At 36.9% G+C, this 25833-nt stretch overlaps 1 protein-coding gene across 3 annotated transcripts in view; it reads left to right on the top strand.

Annotated features, from left to right (window-relative positions):
• Positions 1-21745, top strand: part of LOC145670386 (mediator of RNA polymerase II transcription subunit 25-like) — a 90146-nt gene extending 68401 nt beyond the window's left edge. For all 3 annotated transcript variants that reach the window (XM_081739003.1, XM_081739004.1, XM_081739005.1), the window contains 2 exons: positions 2932-3108; positions 21528-21745. In XM_081739003.1, the coding sequence (XP_081595129.1) occupies positions 2932-3108; positions 21528-21674 (324 nt within the window). In that variant the 3' untranslated portion in view covers positions 21675-21745. The remainder of the gene's footprint in view (positions 1-2931; positions 3109-21527) is intronic.
• The last annotated feature ends 4088 nt before the right edge of the window (positions 21746-25833 follow it).

Below are 25833 nucleotides of genomic sequence, written 5' to 3'. Positions count from 1 at the left end.
CTCTCTATAAATTACTTATTATGCAATAATTTAAATACATTTCAATAGCTCGAAAACAAGACTTTATTACGAGTTGAAGATTATACACAGAATTTTGAGCTATTAGAAGAATATTTTCATCTCACCACCATTAAATGAATTATCAACACTGCATGATAATTCCTTGTCAGTTTATTTGAACACAAAAATTGAATTGCACTTCATTTGCAGCGATCATCTTCTCCAAGTTCTGTTATACTCATGATTGTATACTGCTCAAAATCTGGTGAGTTTTTACGTTATCTGCTATTTATTTAAGAATATATTTGCATGTTTTCACATCGTAATAGCTACTCTATGTCACAACAAGTAAGTTTTTATTGCGAGTGCAGCGCTACATTGTCAGTGATTAATCAGTTTTGAGGTTAGTAATACCAGAATGTTACCTATAAGTGGAATCACGTTGAACATTTAACAAAGTTACTTGTAACAACGTTTAAATGTGTGTATTTCAGGGTAATTGCCGGTTGAAGGAACACCAAAATATTAACAACTTTAGAGAATCTGGAAGATATTCCAGCAAATAAACACTATATGTATATAATGGTCGTAAATGAAATTGATTTTCACCACTATATACATACCGTATTTGCGCGAATATAAGCCGCACTTTTTTCCTAAATTTTGGCTTGAAAAATCATGGTGCGGCCTATAATCAAGATTTTTCCCCTCACATCATAAATCGTAAATTTCAAAATGATATGTACACGTATCTTGTGGGTTGAAATTAATAACATTGCTGCAGTTACGTTCATAAACCATCAAAGACTTAAGAAGAAAATAGCAGAAAAACATATCTTGTTCGCAAAAATTGCCACCTTCATTGGGTAACACTTTACGCTAGCACAAAAAGCACTTGTACACTTATTAGTTTTATTAACAGGAGTACATATCTTTGTTATACAATATATATAATATATACGGAATAGCTATATACAGTAGCTGTTCTTGAAAAAAAGAAAAGCAACTTTATTTCTCAAAACTGTGTCAGCTTGTTTGTACCCACCCAAATCACGCACAATCACTTCCCACCATCTCAGCATCACCAGCGTCTGATTCTTTACCCTCGCTAGACGACCCAGAATGCTGTTCGGAGTTACTATCACAAAAAAGATCATCTTCATGTGTTACCTTTAGTTATGTGAAAGTTAAAGAGGGAGATAGAAAGACATACATTTGAAAGTACTAATTGAACTTGCTCGTAAATTCAGTACCGCGGCCTATATTCGAGATTTACTTTTTCTATAATCTCGTGTCAAAAGTTTAGGTGCGGCCTATATTCGCGCAAATACGGTATATATAAAAGTAATGGTATTCACATGGACAAAACAAGAGCTGAAACATACACGTTCCTTGTCGAAGGAGCTAAGAACACTCGTGGGTCTGTTTTCTTACAGGGAAGCAAACATAAGTGAACAAAGCAAGAATATATATATATTCATTGAAACTAAAGAATATCTTGACTTGCTGTTAGCGTTTTTGACATTATGCATAAATGCAAATTTGAATAAAATAACCAAAAATTAAAAGTTTACCACATGTCCTTTTTAATAATTGTAAAACTTAACGAAGATCGATGATACATCATAAACTGACATCTTGAATTCATCCTATTTTGTATTTTTCAGAAAATACCAATTTTATATATATATATATATATATAAAGACAATTCGGAGTAATATCTTACCCTCCGTAATTGTCACCTATCCTGGTAACTCGTTTGTGAATGCAGACGAAATCTAAAGTAGTTGAAATCAAAAGTTCAAAACATTTATGTGGGTGTAATATATTTTAAGTTGTTCAAAAATACTGTACAAGTACTGATGACATATACAGGGTGCGGAAAAAGTCACGGAGCGATCCAATATCTCGCAAAATATACAGATCAGCAAAGCAAACAAAAACATGTGTTAAATAATTTTGAAAAAGCTATCCAATGATACCAAACGCAGCTTCCTATCCTCACCCCCCTTCGAGGCTTAGAGGAATAACTTTAAAATTTTAAATAAGAACCCCCATTTCTTGTTGCACATTTGGATTCTCCAGAAAAAAAGGGACAGTGATTTGACCCAGAATCGAAAACAGTGTCTTCACGGATGGCGCTTAAATCGACACACAAAAAAAGGAGGGAACGAAAACGTTATGAAATGCTATTTATCAGTCTCGTACTCTGTGGCCATATGGTTAGCGTATTAGACTACTGGGTCAAAGGTCTTCAGTTCGATTCCCGCTTAGAGTAACATTTTTTGTGTATTTTTGTACCCAAATAATGAATTCATACATTTTAACTTCGATAAAAATAATGTATTTTTCTATAATTTATTAACTTGTAAGAAAATGTCCCTTTTTCTGGAGAATACAAATGTGCAATAAGAAATATGTGTTCTCATTTAAAATTTTAAAGTTACTCCTCGTACCCCGAAGGGAGTGGGGATAGGGGGTTGCGCTTGGTACCATTGGACACCTTTTTTTTTTAAAAAAAAAAAAATTTAATATGTGTTTTTGTTTGTTTTGCTGAGATCTGTATATTTCGCGCGACATTGGAGCGTTCCGGGACTTTTTCCGCACCCTGTATATATGAAATACAAATGGTATGGCGGGCATCATTCCAAATTAAGACATATTGCGTGCGTGCTAACCATAAACTGACTTAATCATGTAAAATATGTTAAAATTTATCATGTAAAATATGTAATATATATATATATCACATTTCCAAATTTTTCGTGGCTGTTTATCCAATTTCTAGTCTTTGTTTGAACAAAAGAACATGGAAGCAGGATCTGAGCTTCGGCCTCGATACCAAAATAAACATTCTTTTGAAGTACTTCCACTTGACTTCAAATTAAAATAACTTTATATTTCTATATTTGTTACTGTCTTCTTATTAGGAGCAACAGAAGCAGCAGTTGAGAGCCCAGCTGCAACAACTTCAACAGCAACAGCAGCAACGACAGATGGCGCCACAGAACCTTCCTGTACAACCCCAGGGACTTCAGCAACAACAGTCACGAATGTTACGACCGAGTCTTCAAGGGAATCCGGGACTGCGACACTTACTTCAACAGGTGAGTCTTCTTTCTCACAGATGAGTCTTGGTAGAATCGGATACTTAAGGAGAGGGGAGGGATCCGTTATAAGCATTTATTTAAAACAATATCCAGAATATATAAATGAAATAAAGGTTCGCTCGTTATGTTTGCGTGAGTATTGACTTGGTCAATATCTTTCACCTACACAAAACTAGGTAACAGAGTTTTACTTTAACGTCCCATGTTTATACTGCGAGACTAATGGAGATGGTGATAATAGACAAAATAGTGAAATAAAGAAAATGGGAAGCAACAGGAGAACTCTAAGGAAACCCACGCACTCGGTGTTTTTCCAACACAAAGCGCACTTGGAGGGAGCTGGGATCGAACTAGGAACTCCATGCGCTAGAGATGAGTGTTCTACCACTGAACTACCGCAGCCGTTGATTTTATTTATATAGTACAAAGTACAATTTGTGTGAAGTGAAATACGTTATTTTTTATATACGGAATATTTTGGTGCTTTGACTTATACTAAAATGTCATAAAAAAACAAATCAAACATGATTTCGCTTTAATTTATAATAAAGAAAATGAAAGTTTTTACATACATTTCGTCAGACACGTACGCAGGGGGTGGGTCCTGGGTTATCCGTACCTCCCCCCCCCCCCGAAATTTTGACTTGTGTAAATGTAGCCTAATTTTAGGGGCAATTTTAGTAATTTTAATGTAAAATACCCTCATATTGAGTTTGGATTCCCCCCCCCCCCCCAAATAAATTCCTGTGTAGGCTGTTGCATTTCGTCTTATTTTTTGTTTAGGCTTCCTGATATTTCACGCTTGCTGCTGCGAGCACCATCGGAGGAAAATAAGCAATCGAGTCGAATTCGCCTATATGTTGACTTTTCCCATCTTCTCACGTTCTTCCCTTGGGCTGCGGTGGCTCAGTAGTAGTGCGTTTACATCTGGTGCATGGGGTCCTTGGTACGATTCCAGCTCGCGCCAAGTGAGCTTTGTGTTGGACAAACACCGTGTGCGTGGGTTTTCTCGGGATTTTCCCGTTTCCTTTAGCCTAGGTGGTATAATCGTGGGACGTAAAACTTAAAGATTTTATTTTTTTCACATATGTTTCCACGCAGAGACAACTTCTTAAAATTCCACTGCAAAAGTTAAATACTCAACACAATTATGATGACATGTTTAGAAGTAATTATGAAAAACAACGATTTTTCACTCATACCACCGTAGATCATACTTGACAAACACACATACTATTTACACTTATGTACACGTACATCATCATCATGTAAGTGTTTGGCTAATGTAATCCATGATGATGTGAGTGAAGAATCGTTATTTTTCATAATTACGTGGAAATACATAATTGCGCTGAAGTATTTAAATATTGTAATGACATTTTAAGAAGTTATCTAGGGGGGAACCTAATGTAAGAAGGTGGAAGAGTCATCATGCATGTGATTTCGGCTCGATTATGTCGTCTTTAGGTTATTTCCTCCGACGATGCTCGGAGCAGCAAGCGAGTGAAAAATCAGGAAGTTTATAAAAAAATAAGACGCAAGGTACGTAAAAACTAGCATTTCTTTTATTATACATAACTTATGTAAACAACATAAAAATATTAATTTATTATTGCTCTAATTTAATTTAAGTATCAATAGAATTGTCCAAAAACAGTGTCTAGTGATGTTAAATGTAGCTGTACATTGGTTCAAATGCACATGTATAAAAGAGTTGGTTTGTCAAGTAATTACGATATCGTATAACTGCGTATCTAACACAATCTTACTGTTTGCAGGTAGCGTTTCGTGACTTGTTGACTGTCCTGTAGACTGTGCTTTAACTAACTTCCCGAGAAAATGCGTAATAAGTATTTTCTATTTCAGTATCTTTAAGACCCTCCATCCAAACTCTTCTCACTTCCTCACCAACGGATAGAAACCCATACATTTCTATTTTATGCATCTGCTGTTTGTTATTTTTCAAATTCCTAATAAGATCAGCAAAGAGTTTGGAGGTGCATTTGTCTCACTGTGAAGAACATAGCGTGAATATGAAATGTAATAAAGAGTTTGATAATAGAAATTATATGGAAACAATGTGACAAATAAAAATTACGTTTTTCGAGTCTGCATATCATGATGCTCAAAAATAATTCAAAGCAAACTGATTTTAGCTTCTATATACAATGGAAATATTATCATTATAAATATTGTAGCCTGAAAGTATTCCTATCGCTATCAAATTTCTGCAAATGATCACCCATATTTCGAGCAAGCTTCTCGAGTGCTTCCGATCGGGATGATTTAACAAGCTTATGTGGTGCAAGGTGATCATATGCTGTGGTTTCAACCTTCTATGCATATATAGTAATTATCAGAACTAATTGGATAACAGTACGTAGTCACAATAACCGAAAACCGCAATAATGGGATTCAAAAATACACTTACTCATTTGAAAGTTAAGCTGCTCCGTTATGTGACCTAAGCATGTTAAACCACCCTAATGAGGAGCACTCGAAAAGCGTGCTCGAAATATTGGTGACATTTAAAGAATTTTAGTTGCGACAAGAGTACTTCCAGATTAGTAATTATATAAATGTTAATTTATTTACAAATCTGTTATTGCTATCATTCATTTTTAATATTTTAAATGTATTCTCCTTTAAATATTTTCGTTTGTTCGATTATACTCTTGGCTCAAATATATATGTATGTATAAACTTAGCCGCTATATTGCCTTTATTTGCCTCTCCGTTCGTTACTCTAAGAAACCTCTCTGCAAATAATATCGACCTTTAGTGTTTTTCTTTGAATATTTTTTCCGAAATGGATCTGACTATTAAGGTTTTCTTTAACTCATTTCTCCCGCCAGTGATCTATTGGTGATCAAAATTTCAGTAATTTGTTTTGTATTTTATTTTATTTTTATTTTTATTTATTTTTTAGGTGTTACTGAAGATAACCAGGCAAGTATTTATATTGAGGGGAGTGTGCATGTATTATATAAGCAAATGGGAAAATAAACTTTGGTTTATTTATTGGCAAGGAAGTCAGTAAGTTAACATGAAAAATATGAGAAAATAACACAGTGCTAATACCTTGCATAACGTGAATTTTGCTCTAACGCATTTGTTTCGTTAAACATATTTTCGAATTGACAGTAGGTTTGCTACCTCACATTTTCAATAAAAAAAATACCAAATAAAAGTAGTAGATAGGACGTAAGCATATATAATATGCATGGAGATACCGTGTAAGGCGAGTCACATATTGGCTTGTGATATGATGGTATTAACGACAATTGATGATTGGAGGCACAGTAGCTCAGTGGTAGAGCGCGCATCTCTGGTTCGAGGGATCTCTAATCAATTCCAACACATGTGAGCTTCTAGTGGACAACATCGTGTCCGTGTGGTTTCTCGGGGTTTTCCCGTCTCCTCCCACAATTTCATTCCATCAATTCCCCTACAGGGAATAATCGTGGAACGCAAAACTGAAAGATTTCATTTTTCATTTACATTTTTTTTTTTTTTTTTTTTTTTTTACAACTTTTATATATTTAAAAGGATTATCTGTATTATACATGCGTATATATGATTTTGAAAAATATAAGAAATGAAACCTTTAAGGTTATTCAGAACGTCCAAACAGTTTGTGTCTAAAACGATAGATGGCGCCACCGTCACCAATGTTAACAATAAAATTAAAACAATCAAATATAAAATTAACAGTTCAAAAATTAAGCAAAAACGGATATAATCTGGTTAATGGACGTTACAAAATCTAGGGAATGGTACGTGTCGATTTCAGATATTGTTATTAGTTTCATTGTTAGAGGCCACCATTGTTAAGTAAACAATCAACTTTATCTGCCGTACTTTCTACCAGAAACTGACCAAACTTTGCACACCCATTTAAGATTGAGATATCTAGGGAATGGTACGTGTGGATTCCACATATTGTTGTTAGTTTCATTGTTAGAGGCCACCATTGTTAAATAAACAATCAACTTTATCTGCCACACTTTCTACCACAAACTGACCAAACTTGGCACACCCATCGGATTAGCACAGAGATATCTACTGAATGGGACCTGCCGATTTCACATATTGTTGTTAGTTTCATTGTTCGAGGCCGCCATTGTTAAATAAACAATCGTTGGATTTCTCCATTGTTAGATAAACAATCAACTTTATCTGCCATACTTTCTATCACAAACCAACCAAGCTTGGCACACTCATTTACGATTGAGATATCAATGGAATGGTGCGTCTTGATTTCACTTATTGTTGTTACTTTCATTGTTAGAGGCCACCATTGTTAAATGAACAATCAACTTTATCTGCCATACTTTCTACCACAAACTGGCCAAATTTGGCACACCCATTTAAGATTGAAATATCTAGGCAATGGTATGTGTGGATTCCACATATTGTTGTTAGTTTCATTGTTGAAAACCACCATTGTTAAATACACAATCGTTGGATTTCTCCATTATTAAATATACAGTCAACTTTATCTGTCATATTTTCTGCCACAAACTAACCAAACTTGGCACACTCATTTACGATTGAGATATCTAGGAAATAGTACGTGTTGATTCCACATATTGCTGTTAGTTTCATTGTTGAAAGCCACCATTGTTAAACAAAGAATCAACTTTATCTGCCGTACTTTCTACCAGAAAGTGAAGAAACTTTGCACACCCATTTATGATTGAGATATCTAGGGAATGGTACGTGTGGATTCCACATAGTGTTGTTAGTTTCATTGTTGAAGGCCACCATTGTTAAATATACAATTAACTTTATCTGCCACACTTTCTACCACCAACTGACCAAACTTGGCATACCATCGGATTACAACTGAGATATCTAGGGAATGGTACCTGCCGATTTCACATATTGTTGTTAGTTTCATTGTTCGAGGCCGCCATTGTTAAATAAACAATTGTTGGATTTCTCCATTGTTAGATAAACAATCAACTTTATCTGCCATACTTTCTATCACAAACTAACCAAGCTTGGCACACTCATTTACGATTGAGATGTCAATGGAATGGTACGTGTCGCTTTCACCTATTGTTGTTACTTTCATTGTTAGAGGCCGCCATTGTTAAATGAACAATCAACTTTATCTGCCATACTTCCTTCCAGAAACTGACCAAACTTTGCACACCCATTTAAGATTGAAATATCTAGGGAATGGTATGTGTGGATTTCACATATTGTTGTTAGTTTCATTGTTGAAGGCCACCATTGTTAAAGAAACAATCAAGTTTTTCTGCCACACTTTCTATAACAACCTAAACAAAATTTGCAGACTCATTTAAGATTAAGATATCTATGGAACGATATGGGTCGATTTCACATATTGCTGATAGTTTCATTGTTAGAGGCCACCATTGTTAAATAAACAATCAACTTTATCTGCCACACTTTCTACCACAAACTGACCAAACTTTGCACACCCATTTAAAGTTGAAATATCTAGGGAATGCTATGTGTCGATTTCACATATTGTTGTTAGTTTCATTATTGAAGGCCACCATTGTTATATAAACAATGGTTGGATTTCTCCATTATTAAATATACAGTAACTTTATCTGTAATATTTTCTACCACAAACTAACCAAACTTGGCACACTCATTTACGATTGAGATATCAATGGAATGGTGCGTCTTCATTTCACTTATTGTTGTTACTTTCATTGTTAGAGGCCACCATTGTTAAATGAACAATCAACTTTATCTGCCATACTTTCTACCACAAACTGGCCAAACTTGGCACACCCATTTAAGATTGAAATATCTAGGCAATGGTACGTGTGGATTCCACATATTGTTGTTAGTTTCATTGTTGAAGACCACCATTGTTAAATACACAATCGTTGGATTTCTCCATTATTAAATATACAGTCAACTTTACCTGTCATATTTTCTGCAACAAACTAACCAAACTTGGCACACTCATTTACGATTGAGATATCTAGGAAATAGTACGTGTTGATTCCACATATTGTTGTTAGTTTCATTGTTGAAGGCCACCATCGTTAAACAAAGAATCAACTTTATCTGCCGTACTTTCTACCAGAAAGTGAAGAAACTTTGCACACCCATTTAAGATTGAGGTAGCTAGGGAATGGTACGTGTGGATTCCACATAGTGTTGTTAGTTTCATTGTTGAAGGCCACCATTGTTATATATACAATTAACTTTATCTGCCACACTTTCTACCACCAACTAACCAAACTTGGCATACCCATCGGATTACAACTGAGATATCTAGGGAATGGTACCTGCCGATTTCAGATATTGTTGTTAGTTTCATTGTTCGAGGCCGCCATTGTTAAATATACAATCGTTGGATTTCTCCATTGTTAGATAAACAATCAACTTTATCTGCCATACTTTCTATCACAAACTAACCAAGCTTGGCACACTCATTTACGATTGAGATATCAATGGAATGGTACGTGTCGATTTCACCTATTGTTGTTACTTTCATTGTTAGAGGCCGCCATTGTTAAATGAACAATCAACTTTATCTGCCATACTTCCTTCCAGAAACTGGCCAAACCTTGCACACACATTTAAGATTAAAATATCTAGGGAAAGATATGTGTCGTTTCCTCATATTGTTGTTAGTTTCATTGTTGAAGATCACCATTGTTAAATAAACAATCGTTGGGTTTCTCTATTGTTAAATAAACGATTAACTTTATGTGTCATAATTTCTATCACAAACTAAGCAAACTTTTCACACTTATGAACGATTGAGATATCTATGGAATGGTATGTGTCGATTTCACATATTGTTGTTCTTTCATTGTTGAAGGCCAACATTGTTAAATAAACAATCTTTGGATTTCTAAATTGTTACATAAACAATCAACTTTATCTTACCTCTTTCTACCAAAAACTAATCAAATTTGGCGAACTCATTTACCATTGAGATATCTATGAAACGGTACGTGTCGATTTTACTTATTTTTGTTAGTTTCATTGTTAGAGGCCACCATTGTTAAATAAAAAATCAACTTTATGTGCCACACTTTTTAACAGAAACTGACCAAACTTTGCACACCCATTTAAGATTGAAATATCTAGGGAATGGTATGTGTCGATTTCACATATTGTTGTTAGTTTCATTGTTGAAGGCCACCATCGTTAAAGAAACAATCAAGTTTTTCTGCCACACTTTCTACAACAACCTAAACAAAATTTGCAGACTCATTTAAGATTAAGATATCTATGAAACGATATGGGTCGATTTCACATATTGCTGATAGTTTCATTGTTAGAGGCCACCATTGTTAAATAAACAATCAACTTTATCTGCCACACTTTCTACCACAAACTGACCAAACTTTGCACACCCATTTAAAGTTGAAATATCTAGGGAATGCTATGTGTCGATTTCACATATTGTTGTTAGTTTCATTATTGAAGGCCACCATTGTTACATAAACAATGGTTGGATTTCTCCATTATTAAATATACAGTAACTTTATCTGTAATATTTTCTACCACAAACTAACCAAACTTGGCACACTCATTTACGATTGAGATATCAATGGAATGGTGCGTCTTCATTTCACTTATTGTTGTTACTTTCATTGTTAGAGGCCACCATTGTTAAATGAACAATCAACTTTATCTGCCATACTTTCTACCACAAACTGGCCAAACTTGGCACACCCATTTAAGATTGAAATATCTAGGCAATGGTACGTGTGGATTCCACATATTGTTGTTAGTTTCATTGTTGAAGACCACCATTGTTAAATACACAATCGTTGGATTTCTCCATTATTAAATATACAGTCAACTTTACCTGTCATATTTTCTGCCACGAACTAACCAAACTTGGCACACTCATTTACGATTGAGATATCTAGGAAATAGTACGTGTTGATTCCACATATTGTTGTTAGTTTCATTGTTGAAGGCCACCATCGTTAAACAAAGAATCAACTTTATCTGCCGTACTTTCTACCAGAAAGTGAAGAAACTTTGCACACCCATTTAAGATTGAGATATCTAGGGAATGGTATGTGTGGATTCCACATAGTGTTGTTAGTTTCATTGTTGAAGGCCACCATTGTTATATATACAATCAACTTTATCTGCCACACTTTCTACCACCAACTGACCAAACTTGGCATACCCATCGGATTACAACTGAGATATCTAGGGAATGGTACCTGCCGATTTCACAAATTGTTGTTAGTTTCATTGTTATAGGCTACCATTGTTAAATAAACAATCAACTTTGTCATACGTTCTACCAGAAACTGACGAAATTTTGCACACAAATTTAAGTTTTAAATATCTAGGGAATGCTACGTGTCGATTTCATGTATTGTTGTTAGTTTCGTTGCTGAAGACCACCATTGTTAAATACACAATCGATGGATTTCTAAATTGTTAAATAAACAAACAACTTTACCTGCCATACTTTCTACCACAAACTAACCAAACTTGGCACACTCATTTGCGATTAAGATGTCTATGGAATGGTACGTGTCGATTTCACATATTGTTGTTAGTTTTCTTGTTAGAGGAAACCATTATTAAATAAACAATCATCTTTATCAGCCATACTTTTTAGCAGAAACTGGCCAAACTTTGCATACCCATTTAAGATTGAAATATCTATGGAATGGTATGTGTCGATTACACATATTGTTTTTGTTTCATTGTTGAAGATCACCATTGTTAAATAAATAATCATTGGATTTCTTCTTTGTTAAATAAACAATCAACTTTATCTTACATACTTTCTACCACAAACTAACCAAACTTTGCACACCCATTTAAGATTGAAATATCTAGGAAATAGTACGTGTTGATTCCACATATTGTTGTTAGTTTCATTGTTGAAGGCCACCATCGTTAATCAAAGAATCAACTTTGCTATATTTTGTACCAGAAACTGACCAAACTTGGCACACCCATCGGATTACCACTGAGTTATCTATGAAATGGTACTTGTCGATTTCAGTTGTTGTTGTTAGTTTCATTGTTAGAGGCCACCATTGTTAAATAAACAATCAACTTTATCTGTCATACTTTCTACCAGAAACTAACGAAACTTTGCTTACCTATTTACGATTGAAATGTCTATGGAATGGTACATGCCGATTATCAAGGGCTAACAAGCCCTAGCCAAATTGTGTGTAATACGTCATTATGCTTGGGATCAAACGATAATTATTCGTAATCAAACGAGCTGGCCAAATTCCGATTGAATTTGTTTTCATGGTGGCTGTGGTGGAGGGGCTAACAAGTCATCGGTAAATGTTATTGTTCGGAAAATGGAATAGTGCAAAAAAATAAACATATTTCATTCAGAACTTTGTTGTGCCTGCTTTGTAACCAGTGTGAATTAGTTGTGTGCCGCCAGATTTCTTTTCATTTTTTTTTTTTTTTTTTTTTTTTTTGTCTCAGGTGGAGCGGGATGGCCCCCTACAGCGTTCCTAGAATTACACTCTAAAAGCCCACAGTGTTCCTAGAGCTGCACTCTAAAATCCCCTCCCATATAACTGACCTTTGTTTCACAGCAGACACCTCACATTTGAACTCTGTTGAGATTCTGTGTAAGTTTGTCGGTTGTACGCACAAATTGAGAGTATAAACATGTATTAGGGAATGAGAAGTTCTCGAAATAAATTTGCAAGCTGAATATTTTTTCGCGACATAAGTAAAGAGTAATTGTATATCCTTGAAGAGTACCCTGGAGAGTAAGAAAACTCTAAGCAAAATAATCATTGAATAAATAGCAATGTAATCACAGTAATGTACATATGGCATGTTGTATTTCTACCAGATTGTCAGAGCACTAATTCTCTCATTTTTTGATGTGAGCGGTCTCGCTATCGAATCTCCAGAAGAACATTAAAAAAATATGTATTTAGGTCTATTCCATTTTAAACAAACGAAATACGTTGCGTAAAAGAACTTTCCATGTTAAAATATTTGATGGGTAGAGTAGTTTGTGTGGGATTTGATTGTTATTGCATGTATCTATTGCATGCTGATTGGGTAGCTGGGAAGGCAGCCAAGATATTCATTCTGACGGTTGCAAGCCCGTGAAAATACAGAGCAACAGTTACTCCAAGGGAGTAGATAATAGATAAAAAAAAACTTCCGTGAGGGAGAGAGCCGAAAAGAGTTTATAGTATGAAATTTTGTCCGCAACTAGGGAAGTTCCGCCAGGAACGCAGGATCACCTGTATATGGCTCTCATTGTTGAGACACTAAAATTTTTCAATTAATCGTATACGGAAGATAAACATTAATAAACTATTTTTATTTATTTACTTATTCCTCGGGGGGTAGTCTATCTCAGAAGATTACGATTATCATAATTCTATGTTTCAGGGGTGCGCTTCCAATCCACCTCCCAGAGGCGGTTTTTGGGTGGGCGAACCGGACCTTGTCCTTAGATCCACACATTAATTAAAGTATATGTAACACACATGTACGTATGTGTGTGTGTGTGCGTATGATATGTGTATATGTATGTATGCTAAATGTAAAATATTTTTGAACCAATGTTTCCAATCCAAATAATAGAGCCCCACGTCTCCAACTCGCCAAAAACAAATTCCGCCTGTATCACCTTCTACACATCAGCGGCTATGCCCATAGTATATTCTATGATAACAATTGACTGAATGTGCTTTTCAAGTTTCTAGCTCATTTTCTTGGAAAGATAATGCGTAAGACTCTCTTAGTGTTGCAACGAGACGAGACAGGACTCTTTGAAGCGAGACACGATACAATACGAACGTTTCGTAAAACGTCTTGTCTCGTGTCTCGAAAAATACAAACACAGTTTCTGAATTTGCTTAAAAATTTATTAACTCGGAATAAATTATTTGCCTTCGAAATGTATACCATCTTTTATTATTTCAAATGATCCAAATGATTCAACGTTTCAAACCCTACAAAGAACAGGGAATACCTAAAGCACTTTTTAAAAATGATTCTTACAAACAGCTTTCACTTCCATTTTTCAATCGATTCAAGTTTAATTATTTTGTGATAGTGCTCCAGATTCAAATACAATGTAAAGCGTTCATTGAGATCAGTGTTTCAGAAGATTTTATTCCGGGGGCTGGTGGAGATATCTACGTATAAAAATCCTTTAATAGAAGTACAAGTATGCGTAGAAGTGGCAATTTTATCAGTAACTAACTATTGTTTCATGGTCTTTCTCGTTCCGAACCAAGACAGAAACGTGTCAGCCTTTCTCGACACTGAGTTTCGAAAAAGATTCTGATTTGACAATAAAATTTATCTTTTTTATCCTTTTATGCTGTTATTCGAAGATAAACCATTTTTTAAATGGGAAAGTTACATAGGCCTCCTTATTTGTTGAAGTGGCGCCAGGGGTTCTGAAAAAAGGATATCAGAATAAATGGGGAAATCTTGCCTTTCGTCTGTACTGACGGTATTGACAAATGTTCCTATCGAAGTAATTACGGGTTCAGTCGAAACTAAGCAGTCGTTGCTGGAGGATTGCAATCGTGTTTTGTGTTGTGCTCTGTTAACCAAACTAGGTTAAAAGTTATAATTTTAACCACTTGGTTTAACAGCTCTTTTGTGGGCCTCAGCCTTTCTGGTGTTGCCACGAGATGAGACAGAACCATTCGATACGAGACGAGACGGACACATCTTTTCTAGACGAGACGACACAGCCAGAAGTCTCGTCTTGTCTCGTTTCGTCTCGTGGCAACACTAGACTCTCTAGATATATCAGTGCAAGGTATGACAACGTTCCTCACGGAGCACATGTTAGCTCTCAGCCTCTTTCTTTCACTGATGTTTGTTTACGTAGTAGATGAATATATAGAGAGTAACAAAAGGATGAGATATGCAGATTCTCCTGAAACCACATTAAAATTGTAGCAGTATTTGGAGCTTGTTATAAATGGATTTACCGGGGAACTAAAATAATTCTGGGAACTGATCATACAGTATTGATATAAATAAACATGGAAACAAGTAAATACAAAGAACTGAAATCGTGAATTGTTTTCAAAATACAGAAATCGCGAAGGAATATCTGTTTAGGCGGCTTTAATTGTAAAGGAATTTTGAATAAATTTGCATCCCCTGAATTCCTATACATAAAAAATAGAAATCTTTCTTTTAGCGTACGAATGAGATGCTTTAGGAAATTAGGTTAAGATAATTAAAATGATACTGTCCTTTGCAAAATTTAAGAGGAATACCATGATCGAAAAAGCATGAGTCAAACTATAAAGGTCAGTGGTAGCTTTTGCCATTTCTTACGACCACTATACGCACCTTCTTGCGAAAAATTTATTCGTATTATAAAACCGATATCATTCAATAAATGTCAAATTTAACAGATCTTGAGAGATGAAATGACAAAAATTGTCATTACCTCTGTCGCATAAGATATTCTAGCTTTGTGACCCATGTTATTATATGACTTTCACGATAAGTGACAAGGAGAATATAAATCCCAAGTTCAAAACGTAAGGAAAGAAACCGGCTGTTCGCGCTTCAAATTATGAAAAATGTACCAAAATGGTTGAAATTATGATTTTGTATTTCTTTACGAGAAAGAAGAATAAAAATAAAAATTGGAGCAATTCTAATCATGTATGTATAAGTCCACTATCTTCTTCAAGTTACTAAACTAACTTCAAGTGTTTCAACCATTTCTGACACATAACTCGAAAACTTTTAGAGATATTAGAGGCAAGAATACGTGGTTGATAATGAGCTCTTTAATTATGTCACAATACTTTTGAACTTTACCTTATGAGAAATGGCATATTCCAAAATTAATTCAGTACCACCCTAACCTGAATTTTACCAAATGATTAGCGAAAGTGATACGGTGTGCATCGTCCAGGGATTAATTCCCGGTGTGGCACTCAAACATTTCTGTGTTGACCAAATATCGAGAGAAAAGTTGGGAAACTAAAAGATAGCGGACTTCAATCTAGACAGCCGGCGACGTTGGGTGTGGTTGTGCTTACTACTAACATAAGCCCGCTGCAGGCTCAGATCACAAGGGACTGTTGCGCCAGGATTATCTATCTATCTATCTATATCTATCTATCTATCTATCTATCTATATATATATATATATATATATATATATATATATATATATTGGTGTTATTATTTTACCTTACATTCTCTCAGTAGCGTAAGTAAGGACGAATGGGCCTCCCCGCAAAAATGTGAAACGGACCCCCCCTTTCCACATTCATGAGTCACGTAAAATTTACAGAGAACAGTTTTGACTTTCTATGTTCTATCTAGTGAGTCACAACTTGCTCATATGCAAAAAAATGCACATTATTATTATTATTATTATTATTATTATTATTATTATTATTATTATTATTATTATTATTATTATTATTATTATTATTATTATAATAATAATAATATTGTGCTATAGTTTTCGTCTATTCTGCTATACCAAATTCGAGAGTCTACGACATCCGACATTTTTAATGAGGTGTGGTCGTCCCATTTTTTGTTGTTTGGTTCGATGCTGGTTTCACTGTTCTTTTCCCATCTTTGAAATACATAAGCACGGCAGATCTCGAAAACTCGACAAGTCGCGTTGTTTCCGAAATGAAGCTCCCAGCCACTTAGTCACCCTGATATATCGTCGTCCTTCCCCATTCAAGGCACAAGCATCACACTGACTAATCGAGTGAGATTCTTGTCGTGTTTGGCGCGCGGTTGTGTTATGCCTTGTAGCTCTTATCTCAGCCCGATGATTTCGTTCAAAAAGTAGCGAGTGGTCATAATGTTTTCGCTGATCAGTAAAAGTTTTGTTGGCATTTAATTTACTAAATAATCGCTCAGGTGTTACCGTCTTCATAGGTAAAAATGAGATATAGTTGGAACATCACATAATTTTTAACATCTTAACATTATAAAGTTTAACTTCGAAACTGAAATGGGCCTCTTTCTGTTCTGGGCCTCTCAATGTTGCGGGCCCTGCAGGCCCTTTAGTTGCGCCACATCATTCTCTCTACTGAGAAGGATAGGGACAAATAGAAAAGTCAAAATTCATTTTGTCCATTTTTCATGCATCATACACTTCAGAAAAAAAAATCATATAATACTGATATGTAAGAAAATATTAGTATCGTTTGTCTGTTTTCTGTATACAAAGAACCATTTAGGTTCTTTTTATCTCATATTCTGGTAATAATCAAAAAAAGAAAAGAGTTTCATGTGATAAACGTACGAAAGATAATTTGTCAACGCGATGTGAATGACGTTCTCTGCAACCTAATTCCCGTTTTTGGTACAAAACTCTATTCCTACCTGCAAAAAGAAAAGATTTATGTTACTCATCAATGGTTGAGGTTTTGCCCTGCGGCTGAACAACACGGCTTGTATAAATAGACTCTGACTGACTGCAGGTGCACGAAAAAAAAAAAAAAAAAACTGTTGGATTCCTCTCCCCGCCCACTTCAAGTGTGGATATCCTGGACACATTCAAACTGAGCGGTACGATCTTTCAGTTCTTCCCAGTAGAGGTACCAGCAGTGATTGCTAAATGAAAAAGTGAGCATCTGGTGGCGAAAAGGCGAAGTGCTCGGACAAGGGGAGTTCACAGGAACCTTAATTTAACGTTCCACGATTATGCCGTTTAGGCCAAGGGAGACGGGTGATTAAGACAAGTGAATAATGCCGGGAAATCAAACCAGGGAGCCCACACACGAACGCTATACCACTGAGATACCATCTCTCCCTTATTACTTGTGATGTTAATGAACTATACCGACAGACTGTAAGAGGTGACTTGTCACACCGAAATTAGAAAAAAAAAGTACATACGAACCTGTGGGGAAAAGTTCCTAGTTCAGGGCTAGGGCCAGCGAAAAGTGTGAAACACATATATTGCAGCACGTGTTATTTCAAGAATGAGGAAAAGTGGAATGACGGTCTATACCAGCGTAAATGGAGTCGCTCACAAGCCATCCAAGAATGCAAATTTCAAGAAAGTGCAATGGGTGCACAAGGGATTTATTTCCCACAGGACGTAATTCCTAGACATGCTTCTAACAGAATTCTCAGGAAAAAAATGAATGAAACATGCCGTGGAAGCAATACACCACAGTACATATGCGATCTGATACAATGTGATGTGTGATTCCCTTCACGCTGCTATGGACCACCTCCTTACTTTTCCTCGTCTTCGAAGTAATGCGTCTTTCAATTTATGTCTGTCACCCTTTTCGACAATCCTAATTCTAAAACTATGCACTTTTTACCACAAGTTTTATGAACTTTTTTCTTATTCCGATGTGAGAGATCACCCCTTATAGTTTAATAACACCCTATATATATAAACTGTACAACTTAAATTTGCAGCACTCAAAAGGAGTTATCGGAAGAGCACGAAATTTGCACACTATGTAGGGGTGATTGTAGAAGGAAATGATTAGGTGGCCAAGGCTGTCGTGCGTCACGTACACTTGCCATGCCAACTGGAAAGAGGTACCTCGATCAGGCCAGAGAGGCGCAGAAGAGCGGTGAATGTGCGTGGTCGTGAGTGTAGTGCGTCAAAAGCAGTCAGCAATGCCTCGTCGTCGAATACGGCAGCGCTTCCAGCAATTTTCACAGTTCGATCGGGGCCAAATTGTTGCATACCGTGAGTGTGGTTTGCCAGGCGTATAACCTTAGATCCGTTATTTGCCATAGATGGAGTTCGTGCGCGTATGGGCACGTCATATCTGTTGTTTGTATGGGTTGGATAACTGGAAACACAAATCAGTGCACATCGTCAGCAAGTGCAGACAACAACACATAGTGTTCCGTTGGTAAGCATGTCTAGTTTTGTGCAAGACAAAGATCATACGCGGGAAGCTCTGCCTTTCTGCTTCCATTTGAAGAAATGGGTTGCCGAATCGCATCGAATGCTTGTGGAGGCCTATAGTAACAGTACTGCATCAACATGCCGATGTTGGTTTCGTCGGTTCAAAGACGGTAAATTTGACTTGAGCGACAAGAAGCGTGAAAATCTGTCCCATAGTTTAAGGACCATCAATCGCAGGCTCTTTTGAACGAAGACGATACCCAATCGCAAAAAATGCTTGCCGAGTAATTGGGTGTTACTCAAGCAGCCATTTCCATGCATGCCATGGGAAAGGTTCAAAAGATCGGAAAATGGGAGCCACATGAATTGACCGACCGGCAGCTGGAGAGACGTCAAAACATATACTAAATCTTGCTCACCAAACAGAAAAGAAAGTCGTTCTTGTATCGGATTGTGACGGGCGATGAAAAGTGGGTATATTTCGGGAATCGTAACGCAAGAAATCGTGGGTTGATCCCGGCCAACCTTCAGCATCTTCCTCGAGACCAAATCACTTCGGACGGAAGACGATGCTGTGTATTTGGTGGCATCAGCAGGGTATCGTCTACTTTGAGCTGTTGAAACCTGGTGAAATTGTCAATGCCCACTGCTACCACCAACAACTGATCAGATTGCACCGTGCTGTGTATGAAAAAAGGCCAGAGCAGGGGAAACGCGGGGGGACGTCGTCCCCCCACTTCAAGAAGATATCTGTGGCGTCCCCTATGCTTTCTAAAAAAAATACAGTGGGCAAAACTAGGCACGGGGGATGGCTTGCGTCATGCGTCCCCCTACCTTTTCCGGTCTACTCTTACCCCTGAGCCGGAGTATCAATAAAGACATGACAAGCTGATTTTCCTCCACGACAACGCCTCATCACACACATCAAGAGTGGTCCAAAACTACTTGGAGACACTCCACTGGGAGGCGCTACCGCATCCCGCTTAACACCAGACCTGGCCCTTTCTGACTACCATCTGTTTGCGTCGATGGGCCACGCCCTCGCTGAGCAGCACTTCGATTCGTATGCAGACATCCGCAAATGACTTGCTGAGTGGTTTGCCTCGAAAGATGATTTTTTTTTTTTGGGGGGGGGGTAGTATCCACAAAATGTCCGAGAAGTGAGCAATATGCGTATCTAGCGAGGACAAGTACTTTTAATAAATTTCTTTTTGCTTTCTATGAACAGAACATGTGTTTTTCTGACTACAAAGTAGCGGATTTAAGCTTATACACCTGGTATCGTACCGAAAGATCGGTGTCAGAGTAGGACGAAATACATCTACCGTGGCACGCGTGTGGAACCAGTGGGTACAGGAAGGCACAGTAGGGCGACGTAGAGTTTTCCAACGTCCAAGTCAGACGACGGACCCTGAGAACAGACGCCTGGTACGCATGGCCCTAACAGACCCTACGACCACATCAAGACGGCTGACGCAGGAACTAGGGGCGATTTTATGTGTCCCTACCAACCGTGCTTCGTCGTTTGGCAGAGCGGGGAATTTATTCTCGCCGCCCATTGCTGCGGATTTCTCTGCGGGTACAGCATAGACGTCCACGCCAGAACACCATCGTGCATGAATTAAGGAATGGAATGCTGTCCCGCTGATGAATCCCGCTTGCCTCCAGCACCATGATGGACGTATACATGTCTGGAGGCACGTGGCACCAGACTTCATGACACCTGCACCACGCATCGTCACACAAGCCCTTCACCGGGCATCATAGTATGGGGTGTCATCGCTTTCGGTATTCGCTCACGTTCTCGTACGCATTCTAGGGACATTGTCCAACGGTACATCACAGAGGTGCTCACCCCTGTTGCTGTCCCATTAATCTGTGGACTGCAGAACGTCATTTTCCAACAGGATAGCGGGCAACCCCATGTTGGAAGGAATGTCCTTGCATTCTAGAACGTAACCACGTGACCCTGTTTCCATGGTCCACACTTTCGCCAGATCTGTCGCCGACTGTGCATGTCTGGTCCATGGTGGGTCACCATGCTGACTCAACACAGGATTCCTCCATTTAATGATGAGGAATTTTTGGCACCGACTTAAAGCCACTTGGGACGCCATACCTCAAGCAGACATCGATGGGCTCATTCTCTCCATGTCTTGTGTTGCAGTAGTTCTGGCCGTCCGTGGAGACTGTACACGCTACTAGCTCCTGGAATCTTGCTACGCATGTCACATCACCGACCTGTGTTATCATTTTCGTCTCCTATTATTACCTTTCTGTCTGCCAATTTTCGCATTTCTACCTCATCTCCTTCTGGGTGTTTTGCAATTGTAATGGCGAGCAGTAATATATATATATATATTTGGATCTTGTTCATTGTTTTAAATTTTTGTTATGAACAAACTCACTCCTTGTTGTAAATAGACCAAATAACACAGTTTTGCATAGCACGGATGTTTGTTTGCAACAGTTAACCGCGTTATGCAAGGTATTCCTCTACACCATGAGTAATATTTCGTGTTTACCAATAAAGAAAGAATCACTTAATGAAGTTAAAAGTAAACATAACCCTAATGCATGACTTTGTTCCCAGCAGCAGCCGCAATTCCGTCAGCAACTTCTGGCCGTGCAACAGTTGGGTGGTCCCAGGGGGCCTCTGAGCCAACAACAGATGCAAAATGCTGCTGGACAGCAAGGTGGACAACAATTTGACGACGTCCCAAATTTTGACATATTCCAGTGAAAAATGCCTTCTGTAACTATTTATTTCTATGCAATTTTTCTCTGTAATAAAGTGTTTCCTCAATAATTAAACATGGCTTTTCTTTTTCCTTCCTGATTAACAAATCAGTTCGTTGAAACACAACACTCACAACAATGGTCCTGTTTTGTGCGTTATTGTCGTTCGCGCGGAAAAACAACTCCGTTCCCAGGAAGCCACTGCACAACCCTGTCTTCTTTTCTCTTATCGCTGCTATTTTAATTTCGTCCCTTAATTCTTTTGCTATAACACGGCAAATTGTTCCTATTTCTTTCCGCTTGGACATCTTTAGAATTGCCAGATGATTTCGAATCGACCAGAAGATCGAGTCTACAAGCAGCATTCAGTTTCAGCGGTCGAAATAATTGAACCCAATCCATCGATTTGATTCGGCCTAGTCGCAACTGCAGAGTCGATTAGCCGTGCAACCAAGTCGATCATTTGAATACAGGGTTTAAAACAGTAAAAATTGTGTGTAGAAACAATATAATTGCTTCTAGAGAATTTAAAAAAAAAAAAAAAAAAAAGCTTCAATCTCACCTCCACTGATTACATCGTGTTTATATTAAATGTGAAATCTTAGTTCAAGTCGAAGGTGAAATTTGTTACTTGTACGATTTAGTGTTCGTATCGTATACGTTCATTTTTATTTCGTGTATCTTATTTTATTTTAATCTTTTTTACATCGAGAGTTCTGCATTTTTATTTCGTGTTTGCTACTTACCATTAGTTTACATTAGATCTTATCTAATACATTACGATTGCTTCTGTCTGCAGACACATGATTAGCGCTGTTTGTTATGGTACAAAACATCATGATTCAATGAATCAGCTGAAAATTGTAATTCTTACTGTCATAGCTATCTCAGCCAATAAGATGACAGAATTCTATCTTCCTACGCTCAACGGTTTGGGATTAACTAATATAGAGAGAACAGATTAACCTTCATACACCGAGCAGGGATTTGAGCGAAATCGTAGACACTCACGTTGGGAACCCTGGTGACCCTCCTAATTATCACAGAGTAATGATTGATACCTCGTTTGCAAGCTTATGGAACAAGATTCCAACAAGGTATCACTTCTGGAATTCCCACCCTGTTTGTAGCAGAACAAAACTTTAAAAAGTATGAAAAAATAGAATTTGGGGGCCCTGGTAACCCATACAGTCACCCTACACTGACAAAATAAAGCTAATGTGTAGGCAATACACTTGTGACAATAATGTTTTAAAATGGTAGTCATTGCTGCAATACAGAGAGAGAAAAAATCAGAACAAAATTCCTATAAAATCAGGAATATATATAATGATATAAAAACAGCCCTGTGTATCATTTTCGGACTGTTGAAGGCCTTCACGTTGTCGGACCTCGTGACCTCCATAATTATCACAGAGTAGTGATTAATACATCGTTGGAAAGCTTATGGATGAGAGATTACAGAGGTAATCGTAGAAGAAACAAAAAGTACGAAAAAACAAATTTGGGGGTCCTGACAAGTGTTTCTTCCAGACACGTTTTTTGGTGGGGCACTGCCCCCCGGACGAGACCAAAATAATTAGTCTATAATAAAATAGTACCAACAGTTCCCCCCCCCCGGATTTTTATTATTATTATTATTATTATTATTATTAAAGAAAGACATATTGGCAACCCTTACAATCACTCTACGCTGACAAAATGGAGCTAATGGTAGGTATGTCGAATAAGGTATGGTACAAGCTACTATAGAATTCTCTACAAAAATGAATTTCCGACAATTTTTTTTATGAATTTAATGTATCACATGCACCTATTCCCGTTTGAAAAACCGAAAGTTGAATCCAGTATGGCGGCTGGCGTGGATAACACGTGTCAGTGAAGCAGTACTTGATCCAATTTGTTTTGTATATGCCCACATTCATGTTCAGTTACATCTAAAGAAACTAAAAGCAATTTTGTGACCACGCGTTATAGTAGTGTATGAATTCCGGATATATGAAGGCCCATAAAGACACAAATTACCCATATGGGCCGCTAAAATTAGTACAATACACTTTGGTCCGCGGAGAACCTTGCATTTAAATCAATTTTAGACGAATCCCGAGGGGACACGTCTCGCGTACTCTTCACTATCTCCTAGTGTAGGACAGTATCAGTTCAGGAATGTTCAACTACTACATCAAATATTACTTGTTTCAGCACGGTATTTCCATTTTGCCGGAAACTACCTTAGATTACATCAACAAACATCGAACATGATACTGTAGTCGTTCTGACAAAGGTAAGTCCAAATAGATTTTGGGATATAGCTTTTTCAAAGTTAAAAAAGAGAAAAGGTAAAATAAGTTCGGCAATATGAATTAATTCCAATATATAAGTTTAACGTTCTTCTAGTCTTGTGTTATGTTCTTACTCCTACGCATTTTTTGTTGGGTTGCTCAGTTTTCTGTATGTATTACCGTATAAAAAAAAAAAAGAAAAAGAAAATCATGGAGTTAATTACTTCTGCCAGAACAACAACGCCAGGATGATATGATAGGGAGATAAATACTACAAATAAACGCAGAAAAAAAATGTTAATTTTTACAAAATTATATTTTATATAATAGCACAGTAAGTAGAATGTTTTTAATTTATATAGTTTTTATAGCCTGAGGTATGAGTACAGTCCGCATACAACCATTACTGTACACACATTCACCCGCGCACATACATTACGCCATAGCACCAATAGATTCCAAGTTGCAAAAAACGGTATTAAAACGGTATTAATTATTAATGAGAAATAGAAATATTAGTACATGTACTATATGTGAAGGGAATGAGATTTCTTTTTAAAAAAACTTTAAGATAAAAAAAACATTTAGTTTCGAAAAGATAGTAAAACAAAAATACAGAATATTTCGCAGAAAAAAAGCAACATCGTCCCAATTACTTCACGAAACTGAATCAACACACACAATATTATATGGTACTATCAGAAATCACATCTATGTATAGGGTTTACCAAAACAACAATGTCAGAAATTTAATATAAAATAGAATAACAACCACAAGTGATGATAAAACCATTTGTGTTTTATTGTGAAAAAACAATCACCGGATCACCGGCATCATGTTTTGAAGGTGGTGTCGTTCAACTCTTCTTCCCTGCTTCGGTGAATGGAACGGAATCTGAAAGCCCATTCTTTGCACCACTTTTGCTCACATGTTGCGCGGAAAATTTGCAGCTATGCGTTCATGTTTTCTTTCAGTTTACAAAATGTCCTTGGCTTATTTTCAGGAAACCTCACACAATCTCCACAGAAAATAATCCAGATGGAGAGAGATTACATGACCTGAGCCAGTTAACCTCATTTGTCGACAGAATGTATCCGGTTCTGTCGCATCTTGACGATAAATGCGAATTTCTATACGTTATTGACTTGCAGTAGTCTGTGCCAAATTAGCATAGAAGGGATACACAAGCTGTCAGTTTTATACTAGATTTAGTATATACCCTAGATGTTGCATAAATAGCCTGAGCCGACCCCAAATTGAACGAGATTTTTCCCATGTTACAAAGATGGCAAAAGACACAGACTCTAACAAAAATGACAGTCAACAAAGCTGCCAACCGCACAACAATTTTCGTACGGATAACAATTTCTGATCGTGTCTAAATAGTACGCAACAAAATATCAAATTTTAAACATCCAGCGCATAAGAACTAGAAACTTAGTTGGCAATTCTGTTTTTTGCCATCTGAATTGTGGCCTTCAATTTGGGAACAATTTTCGCATTCTACGCTATTCAGTGCTGAGGGCTTGGTTTGATCTTGCCAATCCAGTCATCTTCACAAGAATATTATTTCAAAATTCTGACATTCTTATTGAAAACCCTTTACATTTTTCATAGTTGTATACTGACAAATACAATGCATGGCAAGCTCAAGTGAGTACTGCAATACTTTGAACGTGATTGTATAAATTGTGTACAAATTTTCACCAATCATTTAATATAAAATAAATAAAAAAACGAAGCATATAGTCTTTCTAACTCTTTCTGAAATACCTGTAATAATGGCTACATAATATATGAAAGGATTAGTTACCAAACGGTGCATTTCCATTTTTGCGAATTTTCAGTTTTGTTAAGTTTGACCATATGAAATATAGATA

The sequence above is a fragment of the Thermobia domestica genome, chromosome 14 (genome assembly GCF_964235325.1).
Source record: "Thermobia domestica chromosome 14, izTheDome1.hap1.1, whole genome shotgun sequence".
In the NCBI taxonomy this organism is placed as follows: domain Eukaryota; kingdom Metazoa; phylum Arthropoda; class Insecta; order Zygentoma; family Lepismatidae; genus Thermobia; species Thermobia domestica.
Note: the sequence above shows the minus strand (reverse complement) of the source record. Positions and strands in the feature narration are given on the sequence as shown.